At 47.8% G+C, this 19048-nt stretch overlaps 1 protein-coding gene across 2 annotated transcripts in view; it reads right to left on the bottom strand.

Moving 5' to 3' along the window:
- Positions 1-3594: 3594 nt before the first annotated feature.
- The window catches only part of galnt2 (UDP-N-acetyl-alpha-D-galactosamine:polypeptide N-acetylgalactosaminyltransferase 2), a 66190-nt gene continuing 50736 nt past the window's right edge, over positions 3595-19048 (bottom strand). The window contains exons 4-16 of one of the 2 annotated variants that reach the window (XM_023833757.2): positions 14171-14269; positions 14009-14076; positions 13577-13642; positions 11578-11699; positions 10874-10961; positions 10094-10181; positions 9718-9821; positions 9439-9565; positions 8715-8807; positions 8259-8342; positions 7681-7825; positions 7307-7426; positions 3595-6529 (exon numbers count right to left, since the gene is read on the bottom strand). In XM_023833757.2, the coding sequence (XP_023689525.1) occupies positions 6374-6529; positions 7307-7426; positions 7681-7825; positions 8259-8342; positions 8715-8807; positions 9439-9565; positions 9718-9821; positions 10094-10181; positions 10874-10961; positions 11578-11699; positions 13577-13642; positions 14009-14076; positions 14171-14269 (1360 nt within the window). In that variant the 3' untranslated portion in view covers positions 3595-6373. The remainder of the gene's footprint in view (positions 6530-7306; positions 7427-7680; positions 7826-8258; positions 8343-8714; positions 8808-9438; positions 9566-9717; positions 9822-10093; positions 10182-10873; positions 10962-11577; positions 11700-13576; positions 13643-14008; positions 14077-14170; positions 14270-19048) is intronic. The other variant, XM_023833758.2, reaches the window with a different exon arrangement.

Here is a 19048-nt window from a genome sequence, read left to right as displayed (position 1 = left end):
GGGAGCCACACACACAGAAGGCAGAGGGGCCACACACACACACACAGAGGGCGACACACACAGAAGACAGAGGGCGACACACACAGAAGGCAGAGGGGCCACACACACACACACAGAGGGCGACACACACACACACAGAGGGCGACACACACACAGAGGGCGACACACACACACACACAGAAGGCAGAGGGCCACACACACACACACACACACACAGAGGGCGACACACACACACACAGAGGGCGACACACACACACACACAGAGGGCGACACACACACACACAGAGGGCGACACACACACACACAGAGGGCGACACACACAGAAGGCAGAGGGGCCACACACACACACACACACACACAGAGAGGGCGGGACACACACACACACACACAGAGAGGGCGGGACACACACACACACACACACAGAGAGGGCGGGACACACACACTTTTCCTATCATGTAACTGAATGGGAGGTAACACGGCACCCTTTCCCATAACACTCCAGCCAAAAAGATGACAATCTGATGTGATTGGCTGGATGAGGCAAACACATTTCCAAAAGAGGAGCGACACGATCGCAGTGCCAAGCCTGACGGCACCCTCCCAAAGCAGATTCATCGGGGGGGGGGGGGGGAGTTTTAGTCTCTGACAAACAGTGACCAAACGCTTTATGGTGACAGGTGTTAGATGTGCTAACGGGCAGCTTTAAGTTCCTGTGATCTGTCTAAAAGGCTCCTTCCACACTGACAAACTATATAATGAATAAAAGTGGACTGAAATACTGTAGAGTTCGTGGCATCGGTCATTCTGGCTGTAGCTGAGTTGCTTTATAAAGGCATTCACTTTATTTAATTTGACACAATGATTTTATAAGACGAGACTATCGATTATGTGATGTATGCATGGGTTAATGAAAGGTGCTTCAGCTGAAATGAGTTGAACTTCGCTGACCTCAGGGTTCCTACACGGTACAGAGATCGGTCATCATGAAACTGGTAAAGAGATAAACAAGCCACTCACTTCCTGGAGGAGAAGGTGTAAATGATTTTTTTTTGTTCAGATTTTGTGTCTAATCAATTGGTGCAATAACCTCGATTTAGGATCTGGTGTCAAAGTTCATACCAACTTCATATTTGTGACATTTCTTCTCTTTCTGACAGTGTCTATCGGTGCATGAAGGTATAATTTGTTAAAGATAAAATACTAATTTCACCATATAAGGCAGGAGTTTGGATGACGTCATCACCTGGCACGCGTGGATGTTGCTGTAACTGCGTCCAATAAATCCGTGAAAAAGACGTGAGCAGCACATTTTCCACGATGTGAAATTCACAAGGGGAACACATCTAAGCAACGACAGGACGTACAGGCAATCGTCATGGACCAATAAGGTGATGCGATTAACTGGGAAAGCAGGGCATACGAGTGGTGATTATGGTCTAAAGAAAATATTTTAGCTGTATGTAAGTGCTTGTAATATTACTGTGTATGTATGTTGTCTGAGCTGAGCGAAAATGCTTCAAGGTCTGACCAACACTGCAAAAATTCGATGTCTGATCTGTAACAAGATTAAATAAAAAATGTTTTCAGATGTCTTGGAAATGGCTGAAGCTGCCAACATCCTGTCTGTTCACTGTGCAACTCTGAGTCCCACAGCGACCTCTAGCGGGAGCCCAGATCCGACCGACGTTTGTTTGAGGCTATCGTGTGCAAACACCTCGATCCGTGTTGTACCATCAGATGGATTTACACTTTAAATATACGTTTATTTTAAGATATGCCAGGATTACATTGTGAGATTATTTATATCAGGAAATCAGCCCTGAATTTTGTTAGAGATGCAAGAGAAGATTATAGGAAAAACACACATTGCTTCCTTCTAGAAAAGAAAACTGAATTACTCATACAGGATGATGACTTTGCAGAAACCCAGAATGTTGACAGGTTACTCAGAAATGCCCCTCCTATAGTGTCTGCTACACTTCCCTCCCACCGTGTTCCCTTCTCCACACTGCCTCTGAGCCCCTCACTGTAGCAGTGGTCACTTGTGCACAGCGCTTGTCCAGATCGACACTGGCAGTGATCTCCAGTGACCAGCTTGCCAACTCGCCACCCACTGACTGCTCTTTGATCAAAAACCATTAAACAGGAAACTCCATTGATTTCAAATGGCATCAACAAACCTGTCACTCCGTCTAACTGGATGTCAGGAACCTAAAACAGCAGTAACAGTTTTCTATCATGAAAAATCTGCAGTGAACTGGGTGACAGAAAACCTACATTTCGGTGAAAACTAAGTCTTCACAAAAAAAGACTCCTTATGCTCATATTGTTTGTTTTTATTATCATTATAACAAAAAAATAACACTCATTAAACGGACCCTGGAAAAAAAACAACAATCTGACCAATAATGCCTATAACTACATAACCAATCAAAAATCTGAACTACACCACCTGAGCTGCGGTCAAATGCATTCATTTATAACCCGGAAATTAGTGCCGAAGACTGAAGAGGGTGGCATATATTTTTATGTGTATTCAGATAATCCTTCACAGCAAGTCATTTTCAGATTTGATTCTGAATAAACTTTTTTTGTTTGGCTTAAGCGCATCACTCTGTGTGACAGCAGAAAAGGCAAAAAACAAAGAAATAATGTTCAAAGGTAAAACGTGACACTCAACACCTATGCATTTTGACAGAAGGAAAGAAAAGGAAGTGAGCAAAAACCATCCGACCACACAAGAGATGCCACATGAGAGATGCCACAACCTGCCCAATCACACGAGAGATGCCACAACCTGCCCAATCACACGAGAGATGCCACAACCTGCCCAATCACACGAGAGATGCCACAACCTGCCCAGAACCTGTAAGCTTCTTCTCATTTTTATTGGAATGTTGGGCCTCATGGAGGTCACAAAGTCAGCCAATAAAACCACTTTGAGTAATAAACACTTACAAAGTGTTTATTGCATGTACACATCCACTAAGGTTGACCTTCAAATACAATTCTGATATTAGATCGTTTCAAAACTGCAGACGAAACATTTCATTGGAATAAATCAATATACACAGACCTAAAACCAGTTATTAAATCAGGATATGAAATAGGTAAGGATAATGTAAGGGGTGATTTAAGTGTTCAAAGAGTTCCTCTTAAGTAAAAAAAAAAAAGATTTTTATTGTATTAATTCCTTATTACGGTACTATTTTGGTCTTTTTCTGAAGAGAAATAAAAATGCAAATTACAAACTTTGACCACCCATAAACTGCAGATGCCCTAGTAAACTATTTTGTATGTAGGCTTATGCATCTGAACATTTATTACAGCAACCGACTAACGCAGTGAAGACTCGCGATCTTCTTACACAGCGAGCCGCAGGACCAACAAGAAAAACGACGACCCGTCCAGTAGCTCTCTGTCCGCGTGCGTCGCCCAGACTACAGTCCCCGAGGACGATCGCAGGTCGCTCCGAACCGGCCAGCGGTACCACCGAGCGCGGCCACTTACCTGCGTGCCACCCGGATTTTAAAAACTATTCAGTCTTCGTACACGCAAACACAGTTCGAAAACACAGAAGACAACCACAACACATTTATGTATAAATGCATTTATTTAACTTATTTTTTTGTCCTCATTCAAAGTTGAATTTCTGCCATATCTATAAAACATAGAACAATTACAAGCGCTATACAGTAGACCAGACTTAACTACAATTTTATTATAGATTTAATATAATAAAATTAATAGACTAGGTATTTATAATAATAATAATAATAATAACAATAATAAATGATAGCTTCGCCATGATTATGTAACTGTTTCACGGTTTTATAAACTCCTTCTCAGCTCTGCAACCCGCCTCCCGACCCCAAACTCTTTACATAATTGATTGCGTTTCCCTACAGTGATTAATACTCATTTTCACTGGAATCAAAACATGAAATATTACGGCTCGTTAAGATAACAATGGGTTTCTGTATTCTGCATCATCGACTGACTCTTGCACAGATGTATCGAAAGTATAAATAAAACAGTAAATAACTTTGGCACATTGTGCTATGTAAACATTTCATCCAATTAAAAACTATCAAAGTAGCTGTCATTCGTGAATTAGGTCTTTTTCCCGTAAAAATGAAAACTAAAACTTTGAGTTTCCTTTGAGCATTTTACAAAATAAGAAAGCTTGATTCAAACACTTTAATGTAGTTACTAAAAGAAATATGCGATGTAGTTCACACAAGAAATGGAATTCAGGTGGCCTCCATATGCAGCGGCGGCCGCTGAACGATGAGTCCAGTTAATGCTCAGGCTCTCCAGAGTTCCTGCCGTCCAATTTCAAGACGACAGGAAAATGCTGAAGAAGTTATTTTCGGACTCCATGTGAGCATCTTAAAAATATCAGCCTTTAGCAGACTCTGAAAGAGTGCTACAGCAAAAAAGCGAGACCGCGTCGCAATGCCCGAGCGACATATTAAAGTCCATCTATAAGAGTGACCTGTGACAAGCCGCGATAAGCCGGCGCCGACGTTTCCTGCTGAACACGCTGACTGCCCAGGAAATGCAGAAATTCTCCGCGAAACCAGAAAAAAAAACTACTGGGCATATACACCCATATACATATTATACATGTGTGCGTAACATTATACATGTTACATATACATATGTTTTTAAAGTAGTGAAAGCGAACATCTAATTACCAAAGTAGTTTCAAAAATAATTTCCCACAATGTTGTAATTCTTCCCTACTGGCAGAAGTCATTTCGGCTTGTTTTTCTGCTGAAGCCACGGACGTTGCCGTCTGTCACATTTTAAAAAGTTTCTGCTATTAAGGCGGACATGAGCGGTCCAGATGTTCTCCTTTACTGTTGTCCAGATGTTGTAATTCCAGTAACCTGGCAGTTCGTTGCTCCTTCACCGATCCGTTTGTAAGATGCATACAGGAAAACAAAGTCAGCGCTCTCTCTTACAGTGTGATTCATACCGAAAAAGGCAAATTGCTAAGGTTGGAAAAGACCAAGGATCAAACTCTCAAGTACCGGCACAACATGCAGCGCAATAACAGTATGCATGCATGCTGCCTGTGTTACAAGCGTTAGACCTCCAATAGTGTCAAAAAATAAAAAATAAAAAAAAATTCCAGAGACTGGGAAACACACACGCACACATACCCCCCCCCCCCCCCCCCGCGCGCACACACACGCACAATGAACGCAATGCACATTTCGGACAGCGATCGCAGCATCGTCCTTAATACCCTGTAAAAGGCCCATTCCCGAAGTCACTCAGCCGATGGAAATACAGTGATATCACCAAGAGCCACATCAAGCGAAAAAGAAACCCGAAAAAAGTCAAAGCGGGGTAAGAGATCATAACAGGGATCAGTTCATATTTAGTTAAGTCAATTACTCTACGTAGCGTAATTAAAGAAACATTTTAATGTCAGAAGTAACGACAACATTAACAGATAATGCACTGATTTTGAAGTTTTCGTAATATTTACGTAAATCAATAATAGTAATAATAGTGAAAATATATTTGTGTTCTCCATACTGCGGCAGAGTACTTCGGGGACAGTTAGATAGTGAGGATCAGTAGCAGCCAGTGCTACGCTCCACTAAGGTCCAGCGGCACAAGCGTCCAGCTCCTTGAACCCTTTCCCCGTTCTTTGATGTACGACACCCTGGCTTAAAGCAGTTTTAATTTTTTTTTTATTATTATATTATACAGAGTGCCGTCGGGTGTACCTCGTACAACAAAAGTAAGTCTTTCCCCGCCCCGAACCCCGTCCACAGAGCTGCTGGATGCGAACGGAAGGTAGGAGAGTCAGCACCGGGCAGTCGGTCCAGCTCCCCAAGGCGGCTCTTCCAGAAAGCGATTCAACCCGGAACGGAACCGAAAAAACTGCAGCAGCGCCCCCTCCCACCCTCCCCCCAAAGTCGGCCTGACACTGTCCGATCGTCAAAGTATGTCGTCTTTCCTTTCTTTTTTCTTTTTAATACATTCGACAGGATGAAAAATCAGTAAGTCCTTATCCGAGGAATGCAGAGTAATGCAGGGAAAAGAAATGTTTAAAAATAATTAAAAGCAGAAAAAAGGGAAATAATTCCGTTTCACTATAATCAGGAAAGAAAAATCAACTCTCCAGAAACTGGACCGGGATGGAACAGTGAGGTATATAGTTGGATGGAAATCGGCCTGTTGCCACGTTCTCTTACTCTTTTTCAAACTCGGGCTTTTCGCTGTGTCGATCTGTGGCATCGGGCCCCTGTCTTCAGTACATGATAAGCATCGTTCTTGGTGATGGTGTCTTTTTCCTGTTGGGGGGTGGGCGTGGCAGGGTGGTGGTCGAGGACCGAGGGGGACGTGGCCTTTAGGATTGCAGGTTGAGGGTGAACTTCCACTGCTGCGAGAGGGAGGGGCTACATGTCTCCACAGTGAGCCCCCCACCCCTGGCATTGCGGCTGTCCAAGCACAGGTTTGTCCCCACGTGCCGCAGTTTGGAGTTCCCTTCGATCTGCTCCCACTTCTGCAGGGCAAACAGCAGGTGTGGCATAGGATAAATAACACAGTGCCTGTACATCCAGGACACACACACGCTACACACACACACTACACACACGCTACACACACACCGCGATTTAAACCAGGGCTGCACTGCTTTTGAGTTGGCAGACTTTCACACTAAACAGTGTGCCAAAATAGTACATGCAGCATAATGAGCGTGTCCGACACCAGAGTGTGCATCGCTTAGTGCACGAAAAGTTCCTAGAGGTCGCCCTGCAAAATCCAAAGGGTGCAATCACTGTGCACTGTCAATCTCAGAATCCCCCAGACGCGGCTTCTGACGTCAGGAACAAACTCGAACATGGCGGGTGAAGGTAGGGGCGGCTTTAAGTGCGAGTAACTCTAAATATTAGAATTCAGATAATTAAAAGTATGATAAAGGTATTAAACGTGTTGATAAACGCACATGATTTGTTCGGTACTTCATGTTACGCAGGACATCCGCCATTAAAGGTCAAAGGTCAGCAGTTCAAAGGCAGCGCAGTACGTCCGGAAAGTTTGTGCTCGCGCCTTATACCAAAGGCCGCACTGAACCGATGACGGAAAATCACGAGGGTACACTATGGAATCCCACTTCCGATAATTATTCTGGTAATATCTCAAGAGCTTTAACTGTATGTTAATTCAAAGTGTAGGGAAATGTAGGGAATCGACATATTACCGGTAGATTGTTAACTCAAACTGCTCCTTCTATCAGACGATGCTGATTAATAATTCTGTGTCTGATTTTCAGACTCACCTGTCTGCTGTCATTTTCTCTGCAGCCCTGCAGTTTGATCTGGGAGCCAGTTGCCCGCTCCACCACGGTCAGGCAGAGGTCCATGTGTTTCACTGACTTGTCCTTCGTCAAGGCCCATTCCTGTGCAGAGGAAGGGGGCAGGTTTGAGTGCCCCCAGTGTCAGGGTGGTGCTCTGCGTAATGCTCTTTACAGACCTATCACACCCCAGACCCCACAACATACAAAGGCAGACTGTGGTGGAAGGTGCTGGTTGCCATGACGACCCCCAACCCTCCTACAAGTGCCCGGTGCAGGTGCCCACCTACCGGAAGCCTCCCCGGTGTGATGTCACCCAGTGCACACCTGGGGGTATAACGAATGTCTAGGTACAGTACCTGCGCGCGGAATGGTACCTGGTTGCCCCCAGCGTTGTGGCACTCGTACACGCCCACCACGCCGTCGGCAAAGTGGCCCAGTGTGTCCAGGCAGTTGCTTCCCTGCTGCAAGGCGCCAAAGGCGATGTCCTGGTGGTCGGGAACTCTGTGGACCGATGGGGACGGGGTCAGAGAGCAGAGCAGGACGGAACCCGGCAGAACCCCGGCAGAACCCAGCACGACCAAGTACCGAAGAGCACCAACATACATGATGAAAGCAGTAGAAAAGGGGCACTTATCGTTATTATTATTATTATTGTAATGTTTTGCTTCAAACTGCTCACCACTGTCTTGACACATGGTGCAGTGCAGTATACTGGTTAAAGACCAGCACTCCCAGCATGTGCACCAGATAAGACTTGCGCCTGACATTCTAACAAAAATGGCAGAAATCTGAAAGTGTGAAAGCAACCAGCCAATCGAGCGGCTGATAGCAAAGCCCCCCCCTCGAAACTGCTACGCTGCAGGACGGTTCCCTGAGATTCAGGGGCACCGCGAGTGGGAGGCGAGGCAGGCGATGCGAGGCGAGGCAGGCTCACCGCAGCTCAGGGTAGACGTTGTCCAGGTACCACTTGAAAGGCTTGCAGCCCAGTCTCTTCTTCATCTCCAACCGGCTCTGGATGCTGGGGGTGGGGGGGGGGGCAGAGGAGGTTCGACAGCCTCTGATTAGAATCTGCAAGCGTGACGGCTCATCTTAGAGATAAACCGCCAGCGCTAATTAAAGCAGAGCGACAGGCACAGCAGCGGCGTTTGAAATACCCCAGGACAGGAGATTGTGATCAGAAAGTGTGACGGAGAACAGAGCTACATCAGCGGGACGCCGGTGCTGAGAGAGGAGACCGTGGCAGGGTTTCACTCTGCTTTGGTGCCACAGTAAAGTGTGCGTGCGTGTGTGTGTGTGTGTGTGTGTGTGTGTGTGTGTGTGTGTGTGTGTGCGTGCGTGCGTGCGTGTGTGTACCCCTCCCCCCCCGGTGGTCCCAGAGGAGAACACCTACTTGCCGTATGGGACGTTCCGGGCCGAGGGTACAGCTGCATAGTAAAAGTTCTTGTAGTCATCCATCCACACCTCAGCAGCTCGCCGGGTATTCCTGTGGGGGGTGGGGGGCTGTTACCAACTGTGGGACCTTCAGGGATTATGGCAGAAGCCTAGATGGCAGGTCAATCCAGTCAATGATCTTAACACAGCATTTATACAAACAGGCACAAGGTGGCAGCAGAGCGCCACTGTCCAGCTTGGGATTTTAAAACGTTTTTACTCCAATATGTTTGTTTATCGCCACCTGCACAGTTCGTGTCTATAGAGTATCAGGGCACTGAATCCTTTAAGTGCTGCAGAGACCCATTATTTTAAAACAGCCCTCAGAGATTTAGTGGCCAAGAAAAAAAAAAAGTTCTGCTTTTCATCTGATATTCCGGCGTTTCATCAGCTTTCATCAGCATTTCCCTCACATCTCATTCCAGCATCTCTCTGCAACTTAAGATTTTCTGACAGATTCGGCGCAGAAACTCCACTTTCATTTTTGCGGAGAAGGCAACCAATGATTAATTTCTTTTTCTGCACTTATGCAGTAATTAAAGGCATAGCAGCAAAACTAGACACTGCAGAGCCTTTCAAACATATGGCGGGAGGGATTTATATCATGATCAGGACTCATTCACATTCATGTCTGTAGCATTTGTCGGTGCCCCCTACAGGACAGGAGGACTCCTAACAGTCACCTGGCAAAGACCGTCCCGCTACCCCCAGGGAAGGTGTAGGGATGCTGCTTGCGGAAGACGTGGCCCACGCGGCTGCAGGGGATGATCTCGAGGCTGCCCCCACACTGCCATACGCGGAAGGAGATCTCTGTCGATAAAAGGACAGAAAAGGCAGTCACCTAAGCTGTTACTTGATCCGTTACCCACCCCAATAAAACTATCAGTGCCCCGGTCATCTGGACGCACAGTATGGCAGCGGTGTGATGGGCCAGTTCCCTGCAGGCTCCGCCACTAGCTTACCCAAGTTCTCTCCACCCCACACATCCATCATCATGTCGTACTTCCCCAGCTCCTCAAAGTAGTCCTTGTCCATGACAAAGAGCCCCCCAGCTATCATGGGTGTCCTGAAGGAGGCAGAGGAACAGAAGTTTGGGATAAACACAAAGGAGGAGGATGTTGCCCCTATCTGGACCGACGGTCGCCTGCTTTGCGGCTCTGGGCCTGTCAGAGGAGCCGAAAGCAGTGTGGGACCCGAAAGCAGTGTGGGACCCGAAAGCAGTGTGGGAGCTGTACTCCTGGCTGGACCCTTTTACAGCGAGAGGCACTGCGGCGAGGCCGGCTTGTGGGGGTGTGGGGCTGCACTAAAGCCCCCCAGGGAGGCAGCGAGGAGCCGTACTTGATGGGGGCAATGGGGTTTCCCTGGCGCGCTCTCCGCTGCTCCAGAGTCATGTAATCCCACTTGAAGACCAGGTTCCAGTCAAAACCTGCGGGGGAGGAACGGCAACAGACTTTAGAACCCGGATTAGATTTGGGGGGGAACAGCAACAGACTTTAGAACCCGGATTAGATTTGGGGGGGAACAGCAACAGACTTTAGAACCCGGATTAGATTTGGGGGGGAACAGCAACAGACTTTAGAACCTGGATTAGATTTGGGCGGGAACAGCAACAGACTTTAGAACCCGTATTAGATTTGGGGGGGGGAACAGCAACAGACGTTAGAACCTGGATTAGATTTGGGGGGGGAACAGCAACAGACTTTAGAACCAGGATTAGTTTTTGGCGGAAACAGCAACAGACTTTAGAACCCGGATTAGATTTGGGGGGAACAGCAACAGACTTTAGAACCCGGATTAGATTTGGGGGGGAACAGCAACAGACTTTAGAACCCGGATTAGATTTGGGGGGAAACAGCAACAGACTTTAGAACCCGGATTAGATTTGGGGGGGAACAGCAACAGACTTTAGAACATTACATTACACTGCTGGCCTAAAGCCGTCCTCCACCCAGCGACCTCTGAGACGCGCGCACACACTCATCAGGCCCAGGGCGTCATCTTGTGAGGGGAAGCTGACACAGCAACTACTGGCACCAGCCCGCACCCCCCGCACCCCTAACGCAGCTCCAGTGAGAAAGACGGGAGTCAGAGCCACGGACAGCGGCGATGGCAACTGACCTCCCTTGAGGTCCGCGGAGGCACCGACGTACTGGAAGTTGTCCATGTTGATCACGTCAATAATGGGGGAGACGACTCTTGTTCTGTCCTGCAAGACAGAGTGAGGGGTGAAAAAGTATCCAGCCATTTGGCGAAAAGTTTATACCCATTTGCTGCGGAATCTTTGCAGATGTCAACTTGACATACTACCTCGGAGCCCCAGTTGCCATGGTAACAGTGGTGCTAACTAAAACTCAGTACTGACCAACTATGTTTCAGATACCAGCGAGTTAAAAAGTGCCAGCTCTTAGAATAAAGGCGGTATTTGCCCATCAGGACAACAGAGATTATTTTGTCTGGACATGAATGGGCCACTCGAGGTCGAGCGGATCTCTTTCAGAAACATAATAGAGGCCTCCAAACATCCCTGTGCTTCCCATAAACCGCGATCGCTGCAAGCTGGGCTTAATCAAGTCGATATTCTTTTGCCCCAGAGAAAATTGGATACAAGCAAGGGCCTCCTGCAAACAAACAGAAATTCAAAGAGGCTCTCGACACTGGACACCAATTCACAGTAACTCCCCTGTACCAGAAGAGGGCGCTCTTTTGCTGGCAAAACATCCAAGAAGCCAAGACAGGCAGCAGCCAAAACCGGTGTATCTATGTGCAGCACAGACTACCTCAGGATAGGGGGGTCTGGAAGGGGGGGTCTGGAAGGCACAAACCTCAGCCACCCGCTCCAGCAGCGGCTCCAGCCAGTGTTCGTTACACTCGCAGTGGCTATCCAGGAAGGTCAGCACAGTCGCAGTGGCAGCATCAGCTCCTCGAACCCGGGACCGCATCAGTCCTAAGAGAAGGCAGCAGGACGGTGATAGCTGCCTTCCAAGCAGGAAAGCTCTCCTCGTTATTAACTTAACACGATACTTTCAATCACTAGGACAGTAAGCTGATAAGACAATATAACACACTGACTAGCTTGTAAGGAAAATCAGCCACTGACATTAAAACATACTGCAAGCCTTTTTTGCAAATGTATTCTCCTCTTGGAACATGAAAGACAAAAGGAAACTATGATTTATTAGGTATTTTGAATATGCTGACAGCTGTTTCCATCTGTTGCTTCAAGCTGACGTTTGATAAATGACAACCAAAGGACTGAGGCTTAAATTCATGAAAGAATCTTAGAGCTGCTCTTTGTTACAACCTGCTTCAGGGAAACTCACTTTGCAGCAAGAAAAATACAGGCAGGCGGGTAGCAAGGCACAAATTCAACAATATTAAGAAAAACTCGACCAAAAATGCACTTGGAGAGCAGTAACTAAGTTTTGGAGTCAATTTCACTTTTCATGGACCGGAGGTTTGACAAAGTAAAAATGCTGAACAAAGATCAAATTTATGTTCAGACATCTGGATTTGAAAACAGAGTTATTACAGTCTTCATGAGTTTCAGTTCCATTAATCTTTCTGCAAGTCAGCCCCCCCCCCACACACACATTGCCCAATAAAGTTTTACTTCTCCTCAGAACCCTTGCCTGCTGCCAGCAGAGGGGGATTGTGGGTAAGAAATGGATTTGTTTGTTTATGCCTGTCCCCGGATAAATGCACGCTCTGTGCTTGTACGAGCTTTGCAAATGGCAGCTTCCACAGCACCGGCTGGGAAGTAAGAATCAGACGAGGAGAATCAGATCTGGCTTTGGAGACAGTGTTGCCGGCTGGGAAATTCAGTTTACATGACTGGGAATCAGACAGAAACTCAACATGCTTTCCAGTACGATTTTAAGATGCATGTTCCTCATTTAGTCACTGGATTCTAACTGACATGGAGAGTGTTTAGGTACTCAGTACCATACAGATGCTTTGTATGACACATACTGATATGATACATAAAAACATGTGGTATTTATCCTTTGTTATCAAGTCAAATCTGCAATTCCACTGGTCGTCCAACCCGCAGTGTTGTCGGTTCGAATCCCACGTCAGGCTCATGTAGGCACAGGATCATGTGGGGTTCCTGTGGCTTCACTGGTCTTCCCACGCCATCCCAAGACACAGCGTCAGGCTAAATGAAATCTCTAACTGCCCGTGGCGTATTACTGTGGGCGTGACCACGCACAATGTGATGGATGGGCATCCCATCCAGGGTGCAGCCCAGAATAAGCATTCAGAAGATGGATGGATTATTACATAAAAAGCACTTAATAATATGCATTATTAATCATAGCAAAACAAAGCAAGTGAAAACAGCCTGTTTTCGGGAATGCCTGCACATGCCAGCTTTAATCCCATCTGACCCTTTTAATTAACGAGGGCTGACAGAGCTGATAAATCCAACCATCAGAACAGTTAACACCCTTTGACACTTTGGTCCTGTGTGAACGAGGCTGTTGTTGGAGCCAGGCCCGGCCCGGCCCGTGTAAACGCTGCTTTTCAGCGCTATGCCGTGTGTCCTATTAGCGCTGACGATGCCGGCGCGAGTCCCCGAAAGGCTCAGGACGCCCCATTCGTCAGCCTCGGATGCTCCCTGCGTGCCAAGGTGAAACTCAAGGGGGGGGGGGGGGGTGGGCTTCCTCTCTACCTCACCGAGACAATATGACAGAACTCTGGTACGAGGGCAGCCACTGAAGTGCCCAAATTGTCATTCGACACGCGGAGGCACCGATAACGCCAAGAGGTGATTAATGCCACGTTTCACAGGGCTACTTCTCCAGTGAAATACTTGCTCACCTTCACGCCGGTCATTGCGAAGGACTCTCACTTTCTCGATCTTGCCCAGTAAGGAGCCATCTTCAGCTGTAAGCAGAGAGTGTCGACATCAACGTATAGCCAACCTCCCGTGGGGGGGGGGAGCGGGGGGGAGCTGTAGACTATTCTCAGCTGGGTGACCAGATTTAACTCAAAACACTCATCACAACTTCTGCTTTTCTGCAGTTTTACATTTATAATGTCAAGCAGCATGTCATGGATGTATTACAATTACACACATCTCCTGGACTTATGACTTGTGGGCCAAACAATGACCCCCCTAGGGGCAGTGGGGGGAACGGGGGTCTCAGATAGTTTAGGCCTCGCTCTCAGTCTATGCTATGTTGCTCCTGGTGTCACACAGCTAGGCATGACGATGACCCTGGGCTGTGGGACAGAGAGAGCAGCACTCACGATTGTCACTGTAGTCGTCCACCAGGATAATCTCTTTCACAAGATGAGGGGGACTTTTCTTCAGGACACTGGAGAGGGGAGAAGCAGTGAGACGCTTGAGCTGGCCAGGGCCCACGGCAGCCCCACGGCGGGAGACGCTGCCTGCGCCGGACGCGGCTGTACCTGACCACGGTGCGCAGCAACGCCGACCGCGCCTCGTTATGGAAGGTGATGACCACGCTGGACGTCGGCAGGTCGGTCCTCCATGACTTGTGTCGACAGCTGATAAAGAGAGACGGGGGAGAAGACAGTTTTGGGAGGTGCCATTCTATCTGGTTGGGTGGAATCGGGACCATTACCTGCAAAAATCTAACGCTACAACAGCCAAGCAGAGACTGTGCCTCAGTTATGTGTGAGTCATGTGGGCTACAGCAGAGTCAGGCAGCACAGGCCTGGTTTGTGCAATTAGCCACTCAGGCGTCTGACCCAGCCAGCCGGAAAGGGATGGGTACGGCGTGCTGATCCCACTGGGATTTCTCAACAGCGCCCCCTATAAACAGCCAGCCCAGCGCAACTTCCACAGTGATGGCAGATGCGACAGCATTCTGAGTACCATCCGGCCCGCTCTTACAGCAGCGAATTTTTATACGAAGGCGAAATCCGTATTAAATTAACTTCATGTCACAGGAATAGCCACGCACTTCACCCTAATTAAAACACTAAGCCAACCAGAATCGATTATAATGTACATTAATTAACGACATGCCAGATTAGCAAAGATGATACTGAGACTTCCCTATTCGGCAAGCGACCTGCTGAGCTCAGGACTGGAGCGATTTTCTTTAGAGCCCTACCCTTCACATCCATTAGGGGGCAGTGCACTTCCTGTATATCATGCCAGAATGAGAGCTGGGTGATGAAGGAAGCCGAAGCACCCAGGCCAGGAGATGAGATTCCCTGTGACATTTAGCAAACGTATCTCTAACTGGGGCTGCATGTCTCCACCAGGGCCACAGTGCCAAGGCACCGGAGTCATACCGCTAAGGTACCGAAGCCATAGCGCCAAGGAACCGGAGTCATACCGCTAAGGTACCGGAGCCATAGCGCCAAGGAACCGGAGTCGTACCGGAGCCATAGCTCCAAGGAACCGGAGTCATACCGCTAAGGTACCGGAGCCTGCTAACTTGACACATGATGATAAACACACGCCAGGCCCATCCTGTTTTTCCCCACCTTCCCAAAGCTCTCATCTAAAGCAATTCAGAAGGCATGGGAGGCTCTAGCTCTGCCGATGCAATAACAGAGTATCCTCTGGCTCAGCAACATCCATCAGAGATGACAGCAGTTGGCCTGCTGGATCCAGAACTGGCATGTTTTTGAACACAATTTCAGGTTTTCAGTTTACAGACACCCGCTACCCATGTCTGATCCAACCTTTAGAGGCCAGTATCCCTAGGAAGTTAGAATAATAAAAAAAATTTGCGAGAGGGGATGGGAATGGGAGAAATCAGAGCCACCGTCAACCAAGAATTCACTAGACTCTCACCCAGATGATTTCTATAACTCTGGAAGTATCCAAGCTGCAAAGAAAGACATGCGTGCTTCCTGTAATGGAGACCAGGGGCCCCTCACATTCTGTCAGGCGGGGAGGGGGACTTACCCAGCCCGTACCTTGACGGCCAACATAATGCTGCCCCCTTCGCGACCTTCTGCCTTGAGTGTGATTCAGCTCAGACTCCCAGGCTAATTACCATGCAGAAAAAGCCTGGATGCCAGATCGTCGCCATGTCCTTGGAGGGGCAGCGGAAAGATTTGCCAAAAAACGATCGCCATCAGGCCTCGTGGAAGCATTCAGGAAAAAGCGGGGGGGGGCCCAGGAGTAAAAGGTAGCAGATGTATCCCCCCCCCCCCCTTCCCTGAGGCAGCTCGGGGTAAGGCCTCACCAAGTGCTGAAGCTCCTTCTACACAGACAGACCAACAAGGCCTGGCTTTGAAATGGCTCAGAGGAGAAATCTCACACATATGCATTTGACAGAATTAGACCACGGGAGTGAGGGACAGAGCTGGAGGCAGAGAGAAACTCGAAATATCCGTCCCGACAAAACCCCCAGACGTCTCGGCCATGGATGACGCGGATGATAGCTTGGGCGGCAGGCTAACGCTGGCATTCTTACGCATTCGTGGTGCCCAGGGAGAAGACGCTACCACACTGGTACAGCTTGGCCGGTCTCTGCCAGATGAGGTGGCAGCTCACACAAGCCCACCGCCCTGATTGTTCTCAGCATCTCTTTAGCGGCATGGGTCTCTGGCGTGACGGTGCAGAGAGGTTCCTAGGAGAAGAAGGACTCTCAGCAAAAGGCATGTTGTTCTCCCTACACTCCAGAAGACCTCGGACTCCATCTGAGCACCCATTCCAAACTCCAATGAGGTGACGACTGGATAAAATCACACGCAATGTATCAAGGTCTTATGGGTAACGATCTTCAAAGACAAATGGATGATTTTTTCCCACTTAATGGGACAGGGGAACAGTGGTGATTTCCTCAACTTGCATCAGATGTGCCAGGACTGTAGCTAAGGTCTGCTTGCAGACTTTGTGAAGAGGGACACAAAGGACTGAAACTACAATACCAGATAATGTCCCTCTACATACAGTTACTGGCCAACAAGTACTCATGTGACTTCAGTCCCCTCGTGAATCAACAACAAACGATCTTCATGAACATTAGTCATTAAAATGGATGAGGGGTCTGCAAATTAATTTCAATGTTTGTATTTAGCGTGGACAAGTTCTGGACACCTTTAGCTCAAAACACCAAGAGCATCCTTCTAGAACATTCCCGGGAGAGTCAGCATCGGTTCTGGGAGGTTAGATGTGTTGGTCAAGAGCAGCATCCCATGGAAGCCCTCAAACCAGCCCGGCCCCATCAAAAGAACCGGGGACCAAGCAGCTAATATAGGGGAGCCCCCCTCTCAGATAATGCCTGATCTCAGAGCAGTGAAGGCCTGATGAGTGGAGTGACCTGGCTGTCAGTTTCCAACCATATTTATCCTGATACGAATGATGAAATCAGAGCCAGGAACAGACGGAACAGCGAAAAACCACTTTGTCAAATCACTCAAATGCCAAGAACCCTTGACAATATTGAAGGCTGGCTGCTCTAACCCTGACTAAATTTAGTGTTACTAAGCGCCCGTCATGTTCGAGGATATATATATATATATATATATAAAAAAAAAAACACACATGGAAGTAGGTTTTATTACAGAAATCAGGGCTGTGAAATGCGGCTCAAATCAGCATTGAAAAACACGTCACAAATTAAAAACACTGTTATCAGGCAGATTCTCAGAAACTAGTTATTACAAAGAAAGACGTGCTACCTGTACTGAATACTGAGAATTCCCAGTTCACAGAGAAACTTAATTTAGAAATAAAGCTAAGCCAAAACTATTGTCAAGAGGCAGAAACTTCATTCTGTTTAATTTCTGAATGCACATTTCATAATTCAGACAGCGGGCGTCAGGCGATTCCCGGTATATTATTCCCCTGATGAAGACTATCATCCGCAAATCAGCTGACACTTTTTTTTTTCATCCAGAAGTACCTCAGAAGTTTATTCTTTTCTCTCGCGGCTAAATTCTGAAGCTTCTGCTGGCAGACCTCCGGCGGGGACTTAAGCCTGTCACCTTCTGTCACGTCTTAAGCTTCCTATAAGGACAATGCCGCGCTGCTGTATGACAGACTGCGTCTATACATTCAGTGACATTCGAGAAGCCTGCACAGGAGGCAGGAACTGTAGGTCAAATGAATTATAATAACAAAAGTGGACAAAAGGACAGATTTCATATTTACTGTTAAGCCAAGAGCCGCCATATCAACAGAAAGGCAGCCATTTTAGACAGATATGAAAGGAAAGGTCATATCTTAAAGGATAAATGTCAAGTAACGCAGTATCAGGGACTGATAAGAAAAGGTCCAAACCAGCACTGGAAGCAAACGGGAGAGCGAGTGTGTCCCCACGCAGGCTGACAATGTGGTCTTTTTGGTCCAAATTAAAGTCTCCTCGACCGATGCCAGAGTCCATGGAACTCCCGTCCCGGCTCCACCCAGCACACCAAGACATTTCGGCAAAGTACAAAGGCATCACCGGTGGAGATCTGAGGGAAACGGCGCAGGACGATTGTGGATAACGGGAGGAGAAACCAAGCCAAGACTAAGCCGGCTGGAAGACCATCATCCAAAGAAGAGACAACAGCAGCCGGGGGGGCCAAAGAGCCACCCCCCCCAGGTGGCCCTGGGTCTGCAGACGGCAGGTGGGCCACCGGTCAGGTGAGGTACAGTGATCATTAGTGAGGAGCTCTAAGGAGCTTGTTCTGGCGGGTATCAGCGATTAGGGGAGAGCTTTGAAGGACAGCTTAGAGGCCTTGGCGGGACAGCGGCCAGGACAAAGCCGGATTTGCTGCATGATTGATGGCGCCGTGACCTCTGGCAGAGAGCAGCACCATGTGCCAAACGCGCCGGCCTATTACAGCGGGGGGGCGTAACGCGTGTCACTCTCTGTTCTAGAGACAGAAGCATTAGCAATAAATATAAATAAAATGAAACTTTCCCTTTGTCCCAGTACATTGTAATGTGTCGTACAGCCCATTTTGCTCTCCTATTTAAGACATAAAAACACATGGAAAGAGTCAGTTGTCCACCCTGTGCCCCCGGAGCTCAAGCGCCCAACATAAACATGGCTACTCCACATACCTGGTTGAGCCACACACTACCCCAGAAAGCCTGCTGAGAACTTGGGGAAACTTTTTTGTTGGCCCGTCTGTCGTACCGTCATGCCTAAATTAACCTAGATTGATTCATTGAAATACCCGACACCATACAAGTATGTGAGGCAAAAAACAAAATACCTGTAAGGACAGAAAGTTGCTCAGGATAAGTGTGCTACGGCTATGAGGATAACATATTCATGGTACAGAATCTCTGAGGAGCGACACCGTTTACGCGTCCTGGGTGTCCTTCATCCCAAAACGTGTCACAAGCACAAAGTTCTGTGTCCG

The sequence above is a fragment of the Paramormyrops kingsleyae genome, chromosome 3 (assembly GCF_048594095.1).
Source record: "Paramormyrops kingsleyae isolate MSU_618 chromosome 3, PKINGS_0.4, whole genome shotgun sequence".
NCBI classification, from domain to species: domain Eukaryota; kingdom Metazoa; phylum Chordata; class Actinopteri; order Osteoglossiformes; family Mormyridae; genus Paramormyrops; species Paramormyrops kingsleyae.
The sequence above is the reverse complement of the archived record's forward strand: the minus strand, read 5'-3'. Positions and strand labels throughout refer to the sequence as shown.